This window comes from Triticum dicoccoides, chromosome 5A (assembly GCF_002162155.2).
Source record: "Triticum dicoccoides isolate Atlit2015 ecotype Zavitan chromosome 5A, WEW_v2.0, whole genome shotgun sequence".
In the NCBI taxonomy this organism is placed as follows: Eukaryota; Viridiplantae; Streptophyta; class Magnoliopsida; order Poales; family Poaceae; genus Triticum; species Triticum dicoccoides.
Window position 1 is genome coordinate 247,083,941 of NC_041388.1, and position 14,062 is coordinate 247,098,002.

The 14,062-nt window shown below is 45.1% G+C and overlaps 1 protein-coding gene across 1 annotated transcript; it reads left to right on the forward strand.

Annotated features, from left to right (window-relative positions):
- The first annotated feature begins 6 nt into the window (after nt 1-6).
- LOC119300821 lies at nt 7-4,082 on the forward strand. Its single transcript, XM_037577707.1, has 8 exons — nt 7-598; nt 1,382-1,648; nt 1,727-1,855; nt 1,940-2,008; nt 2,137-2,298; nt 2,772-2,982; nt 3,075-3,410; nt 3,505-4,082. Exons 1-8 carry the CDS (start codon nt 17-19, stop codon nt 3,651-3,653), a joined length of 1,905 nt encoding a protein of 634 aa, XP_037433604.1. The 5' UTR covers nt 7-16; the 3' UTR covers nt 3,654-4,082.
- The last annotated feature ends 9,980 nt before the right edge of the window (nt 4,083-14,062 follow it).

Here is a 14,062-nt window from a genome sequence, read left to right on the forward strand (position 1 = left end):
AACCAATCCTCCCCCGATGGACGCCGTCGCGTTCCCGCCGCCTCCGGCCCCCTTCCTCGACGACGACTTCGATTTCGGGGACTTCGCTTTCGCCCCCGCTGCGCCCCAGCCTGCACCTCCGGCTCCGCAGCCGGCTACTTTCGCAGCCTTCGACGACGACTGGGGCGACTTTGTGGCGAGCTCCCTCGAATTCAGCCCGGATGGCCTGTCCGCACCCGCCATACCGCCTACGGGCAAGCCAGCCGCCGGCGCCTGGGAGAAGCCCCGGGGCCCGCTCCCCTTATCCCTGTTTGGAGCCGATGACAAGGAGGAGGAGGAGAAGGATGAAGTGCCTGTCGGGCCGCCGCCGCCCACGTCCACGGTGCACCAGCGGCCACCGTCGTTCGGATCCAAAGCCTCGAGCCCCGCGGATCTCAAGGACCTCATCGCCGGCCTCTACGGATCTCAGCCTCCGCCTACCCCCGACGCACCACAGCCGGGTGCGCTGGAGGAGGTGGACGATGACGGGTTTGGAGATGACGGTTGGGAATTCAAGGCCGCGCCCTCCTCTGATGCCGGCCAGGATGGAGCCGGACAAGCGGACGGAGGTGGAATTGAGGTAAGCTTATGATTTGTTCCTGTAGTGATCCCTTCCCTTCATAGCTGTCTTTGTAAATTTTCATGAGATTTTGACATCAACGTGATCTGAAACTATTGCATCAGCTGGACAGCCGACCTGATAAATGTATTTGGTAAAGAGAGTGAGCTAGCTTGTGAAGTAGGGCATGTGCGGGATGCTTATTTCTTACTAATTTGCTGCTAGCGACCAAAGCTAACCCACTGTAGAAAATCCGTTGCTAAGCCCCGGCCGGAACTGTAACCTAAGAGCTAATCAAATACAATAAATCACATGAGTGTGGCAATTCAGTAAAACAATCAGACTACTTCAAGGGGTAATATTCTATCCCATGTAAACTGTCCGTCCGGGGAATAAAGTGTAACTAGTACTCCCTCCATTCCAAATTATAAGATGTTCTAACTTTCTTCTGAATCAGATGTATATAGACACGTTTTAGTGTGTTTGTTCACTCATTTCAGTAAGTATGTAGTCCATATTGAAATATCCAAAACATCTTATAATTAGGAACGGAGGTGCATAAAGCTCTAACTCACACCTTCATGGTTATAGTTTTAGACTTGGACATTAATTCAGTGTTGTATATATTTCCTAGTAAAAATGGAGGTCATGCTTGCCATGAGTCGTCTCATTTTATTTAATACTACGAACATATACCTCTTAAGGCTCTGACGATATCTTTAGCCACCTTGTTGCCAGTTTTTTTTCTAGACTTTATTTCCCTTCTCCTGATCTGGTTCGATATAAATCTTTTCATACTCTCAGGGTATGCCAAAATCATTGGGCAGCGACCAGAAAGATTGGTCACTATTTACTGGTGTCAATAATGAACTGAACCTCCAGACTACAGATCATGTCAGAAATCATGAGTCCACAGGACAAAGTGTGAAGACCTTCAGCTATTCTCCAGATAATAGTTCATCCATACTCAACTTGTACAAAGAATCTAAATTTGTCGATGCTGTTCACGTTCCTCAAAGTTGTTCCGAAAGTGTAGTCAGCTCTTCTGATATGTTCTCTAGCAATGAAGTGGTGAGTATTTCATGGTATTTTAAGTTACCAGTGGATAGCATTCATTTATTTTGATGTGTGCTAATGATCAGTGATCAGAACTCTTCGTTTGGAACAGATGAAAACCATTCCATTAAATCAGGAAGCGACAATATTTTGGTTGATTTCTACCATAAGCTGAGAGAAGAATCCATGGCAATGATATTCCGGTATAATAAGGATATTAAGGTCAATCACTGCTCATTACATTTAGTACATACATCTTTGGTATTTTTACCATTTGTCATTCAGTAATTATTAGTATGGTATCAGGAGGCCCAGAAGAGTTCTGCACATTCTGATGGAAACAAAAAAGAGACAGCAATTGAAAGGGAGATCCAGGTATGCACTACTTATGTTTTTCTATATTAGCTTTGTCTTGGTGAATTTAATATATGTTGTCTTATGTGCTGCAGATAAATCATTATTTGGCCTAAATATTGAACTAATCCATTTTTCACAATTTCCAGGAAATCTGGGAGAAACTACGAGATTCTTCGCTGGCAGAAGGATTTCGCATTGAGGAACAGCCTTCGAGGGATGAGAGTATTTCTGGATTGCTTAACAGTACCAAAGAGGAACACATAAAGGATTTTGAGCAGCACTATCATTTAGCAGAGAAAATAGCACTGGTATGTATCATCCTTGCTCCTCAGCGATATGTAATTATCTGCTCGTTATCAATACATCTTAGTAAGGACTAAGAACTCATCCTACTGTTATCAGCGAAAAAGACTGGCACAGATCATTCTTTTCGCCTTGTGTTTTTCTTTTCTTTTTTTAAACTGAAAACTGTAGGGGAGGGGCTCCGACAGTAAAATCAAGATCAGTACACTTGATTCTCTTTGTTGGACGTCCTTCATTGTTGTGTATACAGTAATAATGGAAGGTGAAAAATGATTTGAGTAGTGCTTTCTTTGAACAGTTCTGTAATCCACACCATTCTTACCCTCTGAAGCGATATATAGATTAGATGTAATTATTTTTGTTGCTTTAGTATAGAATTATGTGCAGCTGATCTTGCTGTCTACCATGTTACCATCTGCTTCTTGTTCGGTCATGATTTGATCTTTGTTTGGGTTATTAATCCAATACTTGAATATAGGCACAGCATGACATGAGTTTGGCAGTTGAACTTTACAAGCATAGTGTGTCAACCCTACATACCTTGGGACTAGCATCCAAAGAGGAGCAATGCGATTATGTCGTCGCATGGTACAGTATGTTTCTTTCCTGTGCTCAGGAACTGCAGCATGGAGCAGTGCTTTGGCAAGAATCTTGTCATCTGAAAGTCCATGATCTAGTAATTTCTGAAGGTACAGATGTTTCGATCAATTTGTGGCACTTTTATCATTTGTGTTCAAAGGTAGAATATTAACCATAAATCTGGTATTTGTTGATTGTATAGGTGCAAATTGGTTTGTTGCTCTTGGGGAGATCTACAGAGTTGCACACCTCTTGCATTTGTCATTGCAGTATTTCAAGCCTTGGGTTCTTGCGGATCCCGGGATGTTTAGTAAAATGTTGGCTTGTTGGGACAGCTGCATTAATGCATGGACTAGTGGTTTAGAAACAGCTCTTAAAACAGTTGTTGACAGCGATCACTTAGCTGCACCCGCTGGTAAAGCTCTTCTGGAGTCCATCGTCAGTATTAATGAACTTGAGCTGGCCAATTTTGAACGTTGTCTTGCCAACAACGAGTTGACATGCCGACTAACACTCCTGCCAACTGGTCTTTTACAAGGTAATACATTCTTGCCAGGAAGGGAAACTTCAGCTATATTATAAGATGCCTCACTCTGCTGACTAATTAGTTACTTTTTCTTCACATAATGCAGGAGGGAAAGTGGTTGTGTGGAACGGTAATCACTATTTTGTTAAAGTTGCCAATTTTTGGGCAAATCGGGTATCTTCCGATCCTCCTCGGCTTTCACTCGTTCATATCTCTTCAATGGACGGTAAAAGCAATAGCTGCCTGCCTTGTTGAGTAACCTGTCCACAAATTCGCGATGTTCTTAGAGGATGAAACTTGTGAGTAAATCCAGTGGAAGCATCACAATCTCTCTTTACCAAAACTTATTCATGAGGTTGCGTCGCAGTACAACAATAGTGTAAAGCATCTCGTTGATCTGTGCAACACGGCGGCTGCTTCAATCCATGGAGACTACGCTCCAATACTGGTCAAAGGCCATTCTTTTGTACAAGTAATATGTTTCACCATTCTTTCCGTAGATGACGGGTATCTTTCTACAGTTACCATGTATATTGTATTTAAGCTGGAGTACACTGCAACAGTTCAAGTGCACAAGCAGCCGAATCCGCTGCGATGGCACAAACTTGCTGATTGTCAACTTCAAATTTTGGTATAAACTGAGGGGGAGGCTATATTGATTTGGTCCTGCCAGTTCTAGATTTATTTATAGATCATGTTTTGATATATATTTTCAGGGCAAAATCATGTTTTGATTTTGACAGGCGGCCACGAGCCCACAGGTTTCACCTCTTAGAGCATTTACAACCACAATGGGCTAATTGGATCCCTTATATGTTCGGACTGGGTTATATGCCCGGGTAGGGTATGCAAGTATGCAACTACACCCCTCAAAATGTTCAGATCGTGATTAGACATTTCATCAAGTACTCCCTCTATAACCTTTGTAAAGAAATATAAGAGCATTTATTCCACAAGAACCGGCACACTCGTTGGCTGCATGAACTAGCACGCGCGTGGCAGGGCTGCGGCCAACCAGCGACGGCGTCAATCGTAGCGCGAGATTCAGGGGCAGGGCTGCGGCCAACCAGCGACGGCGTCAGTCGTAGCGCGAGATTCAGGGGCAGGGCTGCGAGAGGCGGGGCCTTTTCCCTTTGAACGAACTTTGTCACAAAATGAATTCGACGTGAAAGTATTTCATGATCTGACCCTTTTAGCAACGCCACAGCCCGCGGCGTTTCTGCCCAACATAGAAACGCCGAGGTAGCTAGCGTTTCTGATTAAAGAAGAAACGCCGAGCTAGCTAACGTTGTGGACCAGGTAAGAAACGCCGAAGGCGCTGGCGTTGGCGTTGCTACCCATCATTGGAACGCCAATGACTACGGCGTTGCTATCCTTTTTCATGTGCATGTGGAATGTGGATGAACAGCCTAATTAATAAGGCTAATTAATTATGACCAAAGAGGGCAGCAATGCCATGGTTCCTTGGCGTTTCTATGATGGCCAGAAACGCCAGCGCCTTCGGCGTTTCTTACCTGGTCCACGACGCTAGTTAGCTCGGCGTTTCTTATTTGATCAGAAACGCTAGCTACCTCGGCGTTTCTATGTTGGGCAGAAACGCCGCGGGCTGTGGCGTTGTTAAAAGAGTCAGATAGTGAAATACTTTCACGTCGAGTTTATTTTGTGACAAAGTTCGTTCAAAGGGTCAGAATAGTGATTTCGGCCGAGAGGCGGAGGGAACGTTGTAGGTGAGCAGGGACGCTAGGTCACTGACTATAGCCTTGTGCTCTATCCTCGTTCAAAACGAGAGAGGAAAAAAAAGAATTTGTGGCTATAGGTAGGACCTGGTTGGTTGAGATGTGGGCTGACGTGGTGGACGTGTCCATGTGCTGAACAATCCAGACATATGAAGGGAAATGGAGGGTCATGTCTAGGTGCCGGACAACCCGTACATATAAGGGATATGAAGGGTCTGGTTGGGTGGACATTTTTCTTCTTTCTCTTAAGGGAAATGAAGGATCCGGTTGGGCGGGCATTTTTCTTCTTTCTCTTGTCTAGGTTGTTTACCTGGACATATATTGGGAGAGTGGGGTCCGGTTGTAGATGCTTTTAGAGCATCTATAGCTCTTTCCTATTATTCTTTAATCCTTCAAAAAAGGTCTGGGGATTCATTCTCAAGGAGCCATTCCGCAAAATCTATAGAAAACATTTGGTTTGTGCCACTATCTAGCTCGGGTATTCGAGACTACTACTGAAACTTCAAATTTAGTAGTGTCTCTACCGTTTGTGAAGAAATTAGCTATATGCCCTTGTGTGTCGTTTGCTTAAATTACCGTCAGGTTGCGGTCTTCATTGACCTGTTTTCTTGTCTTTGGGACTCATCACTTCGCCACATCAACTGTAGTGGCGAGAGACTCTTTTGACCCTTTGGGACCCACCACTTTGTTATGTCTTCATCAATGGAGAGAGGGGACTCGTTGACCCTTTGAACCCACCAATCAATGTGTGTCAAAAGAAAACAATGGGATCCCTGAAAAAACATCCAGTCCATTGCGCTCAATGCCTCTCCACTAACACCTTACCCCCCCCACCTTTCCAGCCTTCCAAGAACACCCCTCCCCCCTCCCCTGGCCATCTTCAGCAATGGAGCCAGCCGAGCAAGAGAGGGTTGTATGGGCTCGCTAGGTGAGTGTCATGTTTCTGATGTGCGGATGGCTGCAACAAGAGATGAGCGCCACCTTTCATTGTGAGGCTTATGCTGCAGTTCGTGTCATTAATGCCTAAGGAGCGTGTTCGCTACAGTCCAAGGAGAGCCACGCAGGCGAGGAGTGTGTTCGCTAGAGTTGATTAGTCCCTTTAGTGATCCAGTAAGGGAGCAGAAAGGATTCTCGCCTTTCCCCCCAGAAGTGACCTTGAGTTATCGAACCCACGAGAGGACGGTACTCTTTAAGTCAAGGGTTTCTAATAAGCTTTTGCAAGAGAACTAAATTCCATCTTTTAACCGGATCAGAATCAAGCTGACACTAGAAACACTTATAATAAAAATAGGCATGGGTATGAGGACTTATGCTTACAACCATATATTTGTGTCGGGATCATTATGCTCTTACTTTGTGCCCTTTAAGTCATCCATTGAGATGTGCTTGCTACGTATCAAAGTGAAGGATTTGCCCAAATTACGTCTTAACCGGCACACATCCTGCATCAAGAGTCAGTTGTCCAACCGAATGCCCTATCCGTCGCGCAGGGTTGCCCCAATAATTAAGATAACAATAATCAGACAAAAGCATTGAATATTTAATGACTACACCTCTTGAATCCCTAGAGATAGAATCTGTGTTACTGCACTAAACCTTTATGTCATTGGTGTTCAGAATAACACATCACAGTCTCCCTACCCTTAGCTCCTTCGTGACTCGCTCTCCATGGTCCTAGGTACCTGCAGGGATGAAGAACATGAACGAGAAGAGTAGACAAGTACGAAACAAGTACTGCTACAGAGACTTCCTATACAAACGGTTTTTACCGCCTTTTCACGTCAGAGTTTTAAACCATCGCCTTGCCTGTGTGTGTGATAAGGTGGGGGTGTTCTTCCCACACGACCCAGAAACCGTCGGTGATATGTCCTCCGGTCATACACGGCAAAAAGAGCTTATGTGCGATCGGGTGAGTCATCGCAGACAATTATACATGCCCAATCGTTTCCATTTGTATGTACATCCCACATAGCGAATCCCAGACAAACATTTCCGTTAGTATGTACATCACACACAATTTTTATGTGGAAACATTTGCGCAAGATGGCCTAATGCAAACATTTGTCAAGCGAAAGTTGTGTGTGATTATTCATTGATCCAACACGCCTACTTTCTAGAAATTGTGTGGGTTGTTTGAGTTCATCGCCTACGATGTTGTGTGGGAAGCCGTCTGCAATACAAAAACCTAATAAGCAGGCTAATTGGCATATTATTGATAATCCATTTAGTAATCAGATTGAAAACACACCATATATTTCATATCCGTATTACGGCAACCAGGATTTCATAATTGAATTACATCAGAGTACAACATTAGATAGCTTCAACACTCAGTTACACCATATAGGCATATTGCTAGCTACGCCATTACACAACAACACCAAGTTTCACATGCAACATCCAAAACCTTTGGAAAGTAGCATCATACACGGTAAATAGACATATGAATCTCAACTGGAAAACTGCTGAAGCGGAAGGCGAATATTGGGCCTTCAGTGATGTTTAATGTCCTTGCAACTTTAGGCCAATGAATGTGGATAATTGCCCGTCCAACCTTCATCCTATTGAGGAAGACTTCAGTATTGTACCGTGGGTGTTGAATGAATACCTTCCTCGCCTCTTGACCAAGCAGGTGGTTTGAGAGGTAATCATCGGTGAACTGCTTTGAAAAGGACTGAAAACAAAGATAAGCATAGATATTTGTTCTAAATTTTGAAATGGCGCATAGGAAAAAAAACAAGGTAAACGAGTTAGTACCATCCTATAGTTGACTGATGTCTTCTTCATTGTGCAAACAAAGATCTTGCTGTTATTCGTTAGTAGTTTCTTTATCCTAATAATATTTCTGAGTTTCTTAACTTGACTGAAATTCATGATCATCTCATTTCCCTATATGCAAAATGGGTCGAATAGTGGGTCTAAACCTCTGACAGTAGGACCTACATATGCAAGACCAAATTGTTTAAAACATAAATATTAGAATGGTTTGTGCAATTGCACAATAATGTGCTATTAGCCAAAGGACCATGCATGTGCAAGCCTCGATGGTAAACCTTAGTGCCTCCCATTGTTTCCCTGCAACACATATAACGCAAATATTGACTAGGTTATGTGAGAGTTGGCATACTATCAATAGAATATGTTAATGAAAATAAAAAATTACAGATCCAACAAATTAATTCGAGCCGCATGGAAAAGCCAGTTAACCAAACCAAGCATGCTAAACAACTTGGAAATATAGCAATTGTATATGTTTCTCATGTATTTAGTACATCCAAATTTGATTTATTTCTCACATGCATAACAATACAAAATTGTACCCACAACAAATAAACATCACATTGCATAATTGAACCAAACAGTTAACTGGACACCACAACAAATGAACCAAATAGTTAACTGAGCACCACATCGCAGAATAGAACATAGAGTAGAAGATCACACAGTTAATCAAACCAAGCATGCTTAAGAACTACTAGTAAATATAGCAATTGTTGAACCAAACTGCTAACTTAACATCACATTTCAGAAGATCAGATTGCATATTAACATTACAGAGGACAATTCACTAGAAGGCACTGGCGGTGGCCACGAGAAAACACCACGAACTGTCGTTTAAAGTAGCCAACCGCGTGGCAGCGTCCGCGCGCGAGGCGTCGATGGTGGCCTCGACGGAGAGGTGCTCCTCCAAGATCTGGCGGTCGGCACGCATGACAGCCATCACGACCTCATCCACACGTGCGGTCGCGATTCACCTCTCCACTGCCAGATGCTCCTTGAGCTCCTAGCTATATTGCGTGCAAAATGGATATGGGCGGCACTTGTTTGAAGGATGGGGCAGTGATTTTGGTGGAACGTGCCGCACCGGCGGTTAGGGCATGTGGGATGGAGAAGGAGGATGATGGGAGTGGGGTGTGGATTACCTGACTATATCGACGAGGCCGCACCATAGGAAGGAGCGTCGCCGACGAGGAGGCGGCGCTGCAAGCAAGTAGTAAAGGTTTGAACTTGGACAGGAAGGAGAAAACAATGGAAATGTGGCTTTTAGTCAGGGGAGGGGCGAGGAGCTAGATATTTCCGCGGTTGCTGAAAACTTTCGCTCGGTGCAGCGAAAAACTAGCACGCAAATGTGGTTGATGTGCGGGTCATGGACTGTAGGCGACGAAGTTTCCGGCGTAAGCCATACACGAGGGTGCCCCAAGATATTTTATACTGCATCGCACACGATTCTTACTACTAAACTATTTGTGGTGTACTTAATTTTTTTCATTTTGATTTGAAAGACAAAATGGGGTCATGGTGGGAAAGGACGGTGTCTGAATTGCTAGAACATCTATCTGCAATGAACATGCAACTATAGGAGTGTTGTGTTAAAATTTGGAATTATTCAGGGTTCGTTTGCCTCCTTTATACATTAATTGAGTTTCTAGGCATTTAGTGTGCATAATTCAAATTTGAACTACATGCACATGCTCCAATGCACCAAAATGGGTTGAAAAATTATATAGGTGCCCTTGGGTTAATGTTTAGGCCTCATGCAAGAAATGGTAATGAATTTCAAACATCTGGGTGTCGTGACTCGGGTGGAAACATTGATCAACTTGGTTTTAAAATTCCTATAAATTCAAAACTCACCTGAAAATCATGAAACTTGGCATGTTGTAAAGGCATGGCACCAACATGCTGTGGTAAAAATATTGGGACAAGTTTTGGTATAAGCTTCTGCTACTAGTGAGTTGTGATACGTCTCCATCATATCTACTTTTCCAAACTCTTTTGCCCTTGTTTTGGACCCTAATTTTCATAATTTGAATGGAACTAACCAAGAATGACGTTGTTTTCAGCAGAATTGCCATGGTGTTATTTTTGTGTAGAAATCAAAGTTCTCGGATTGACCTGAAAATTTACAAAGAATATTTTTGGAATATATAAAAATACCGGTGGAAAAAGATACCAGATGGGGGCCACCCTAGAGCCACAAGCTCTAGGGGCGCGCCTCCTAGGCTTGTGGGGCCCCTGGAGCTCCGACAACCCTAACTCCAACTCCATATGTACCTATTCACAAAGAAAAATCAGAGAGAAGGATTCATCACGTTTTATGATACGGAGCCGCCGCCACCTCCTGATCTTCATCGGGAGGGTTGATCTGGAGTCCGTTCGGGGCTCCAGAGGATGGAAATCGACACCATCGTCATCATCAACCTTCCTCCATCATCAATTTCATGATGCTCACCGTTGGGAGTGAGTAATTCCTTTGTAGGCTTGCTGGACGGTGATGGGTTGGATGAGATTTATCATGTAATTGAGTTAATTTTGTTAGGGTTTGATCCCTAGTATCCACTATGTTGTGAGATTGATGTTGCTATGACTTTGCTATGCTTAATGCTTGTCACTAGGGCCCGAGTGCCATGATTTCAAATCTAAACCTATTATGTTTTCATGAATATATGTGTGTTCTTGATCCTATCTTGCAAGTTGTAGACACCTATTACGAGTTATGATCTGCATACCCCAAGGTGACAATAATTGGGATTATTTCTGGTGATTATCGTAGTTTGAGGAGTTCATGTACTCACTAAGTGCTAATGCTTTGTTCCGGTTCTCTACTAAAAGGAGGCCTTAATATCCCTTAGTTTCCTTATGGACCCTGCTGCCACGGGAGGGTAGGACAAAAGATGTCATGCAAGTTCTTTTCCATAAGTACGTATGAATATATACGAAATACATGCCTACATTATATTGATGAATTGGAGCTAGCACTACTGCAGGATGCTGCTAACACGACACTACGATCAGAGACCCTTTGAGGAAATTGTGTGTGATGCATTAATCGCAAACAGTGATGTAAAAACCCGTCAAAAAAGATGCAAAACATTTGCGATGGCGGTTACATCAAACACGGTTCAGATTTTAGTTGCGTGTGTGATGCTGGGCATACTGTTCAGTCCAATGAACTGTTTGCAATGCGGCAAAAGAACAGAAACGGGCAGCCAGATGAAGGTGTGTGTCATATACGACATATAGTTCACTCGGATGAATTGTTTGTGATTAGGGAACACAAAAGAAACGGTCATCCAGGTGAAGGTGTGTGCTATATACGGTTTACAGTTCACTCGGACGAACTATTTGCGTTGAGCCAAGAGAATATAAACGGTTCAACTTAACAAGATGTGTGTGATACGCCGCAAACAGGCCTGTAATCGGAAATGTGTGGGAAGACCGATAACAACATAGACGATTCCTGTTAACAAGCCGTGTGTGTTGTGAGCAAACGATTTCTGGTATAAAATTGTCAGTGATTGATGAAATCATCACCGACGGGTTCCATTGTTTAGTCCGTGCGCAATGTGATTTGCTCTGTCTACAGAGCATCAACATATATACTTAAAAAGACAACATTGGATAACCAAATTAAGCATACAATTAGACAAGTGACTGCACACATGGCATTTTCACACACCAAAGCAAGCAATTACATGCATACTAAACTAGGAGAAACAAGGATCTAATCATCTACTTCTTGTTGCAATGACGCTTGCCATATTTCTGCTTCCGGCTGGATCCCTGGCCGTTTTGGGGAAGGAGGCACTTCCTCATGTCAACGATCTGCTTGTACATCTCGTAGCTCATGTACGCCTCCTTGGCCGCGTACACGACATGAGCTTTGTCGAGTTTCTTCATCCAGGCCGAGTGCCAGACACGCTTGTCCTTGTTGCCGGAATCCTTCATGTCTCTGTAGTAGGGATCGATGATGGCCTCGGCGAGGTGAACTAGTGAGTCCTTCTCATGCTCATTGCTGCCCAGATCTTGTATTGGCCCTGGATGTCGACAAGATTCTGGCAGGCGATGCCCAGATTCTTGAGCACCTTTACATCATTGGTGATGTCCACCGTAGTGAACATGTAGTGGGGGCTGTTGACATACCTGGCGAAACGCTCGCAAGGCCTTGTGGCCAGGCAATAGTGGTAGAGGAGGACATGATTGCACACACACATCTGGGCGCCAATGACCTTAGGACGAGACCCGACATGAGCGCGGGTGTACTCGAGGTCGAACCCGACCACCTTGTACTTCTCCTCAGCAAGCAACATCTCCATGATGTGGATGGAGTGCTCCACCAAGACCAGGTTGTTAGTGTACACCACCGAGAGCTCCGTGAACCTTCTATGGGTGTCCACCACGACATGGATGGTGAACTGTTGCTCTTTGTCAGCAGCTGCTCAGAGCGCCATTGGAGCCGCACAGGATACCCTCTAAGAATTTTTCATGGTGGGTGTGCTTCTTGCAATGGTGGGGTGCGATCGAAAGGTTGAAGAGACACAAGGGTTAAATGGTTGCTGTAATAAATGGGGGTCGGCCGGCCTGTAATCGTCATGTATGGTCACCGCGTTCATAGCGAAGGATTCCAGTGCACGCTTGACAACACCGCACGCGTTTTGTTTGACCACACGTGGGCTCGAAGGGCGCCAAATGTATCGTCGGTGAGCTTGTTCCTGCGCTACCATGTAGTTTACTATGCAAGCTTCCTGCCCGGCTAGTTTGGCCACACGTCGGCTAGAAGAGGGACAAATCATGGGTGAGGGAGTCCTGGATTAGGGGGTGTCCGGATGGCCGGACTACTGGACTATGAAGATACAAGATTGAAGACTCCGTCCCGTGTCCGGAAGGGACTTTCCTTGGCGTGGAAGGCAAGCTTGGCGATACGGATATGTAGATATCCTACCATTGTAACCAACTTTATGTAACCCTAACCCTCTCCGGTGTCTATATAAACCGGAGGGTTTTAGTCCGTAGGACGATGTACACATCAACAATCATACCATAGGCTAGCTTCTAGGGTTTAGCCTCCTCAATCTCATGGTAGATCTACTCTTGTACTACCCATATCATCAATATTAATCAAGCAGGAAGTAGGGTTTTACCTCCATTGAGAGGGCCCGAACCTGGGTAAAACTTCGTGTCCCTTGCCTCCTGTTACCATCTGGCCTAGGCGCACAGTTCGGGACCCCCTACCCGAGATCCGCCGGTTTTGATACCGACATTGGTGCTTTCATTGAGAGTTCCTTTGTGTCGTCGCCGTAAGGCTCGATGGCTCCTACGATCATCAATATCGATGCAGTCTAGGGTGAGACCTTCCTCCCCGGACAGATCTTCGTCTTCAGCGGCTTCGCACTGCGGGCCAATTCGCTTGGCCGTCTGGAGCAGATCGAAAGCTACGGCCCTGGCCGTCAGGTCAGATTTGGAAGTTTAAACTACACGGCTGACATCCGCGGAGATTTGATCTCCGACGGATTCGAGCCACTGCCGAGCGCGCCGCTCTATTACGACGAGCACGATTTAGCTTTGCCGCCGAAAAATGCCCTGGAGGCCGCACCCGCGTCAGCTCCGACCCTTAATTCAGAGCCAACTGCGCCGATTGAGGATGGGCGGTTGGACGCCACCTCGGGGGCTGTGATCTTAACGGAGATTGAGCCGAATGCCAGCCCCGCACTCCGCGAAACTCATGATTCCAAGGAGCCGGACTCCTCTCCGGACTCCGAACGATTCGCGCCTCTGCCGATCGAATCCGATTGGGCGCCGATCATGGAGTTTACTGCTGCGGACATCTTTCAGAACCCGCCCTTCGGCGATACTATGAAATCACTAAATTCTTTCTCTTTATCGGGACTACGGTCAGCGAGATTGGGATACGGACGATGAAGAAATTCAAAGCCCACCCACCACCCACTTTGTAGCCACCGTCGACGATTTAACCGACATGCTCGACCTCGACTCCGAGGACATCGACGGTATGGACGCCGATGAAGGAGACGACGAAGAACCAGCGCCTATTGGGCCCTGGAACGCCACCTCGTCATATGACGTATACATGGTGGACGCACCAAAAGATGACGACGAGGAGCGGAAGGACGCACCGAAGGCTTGTTC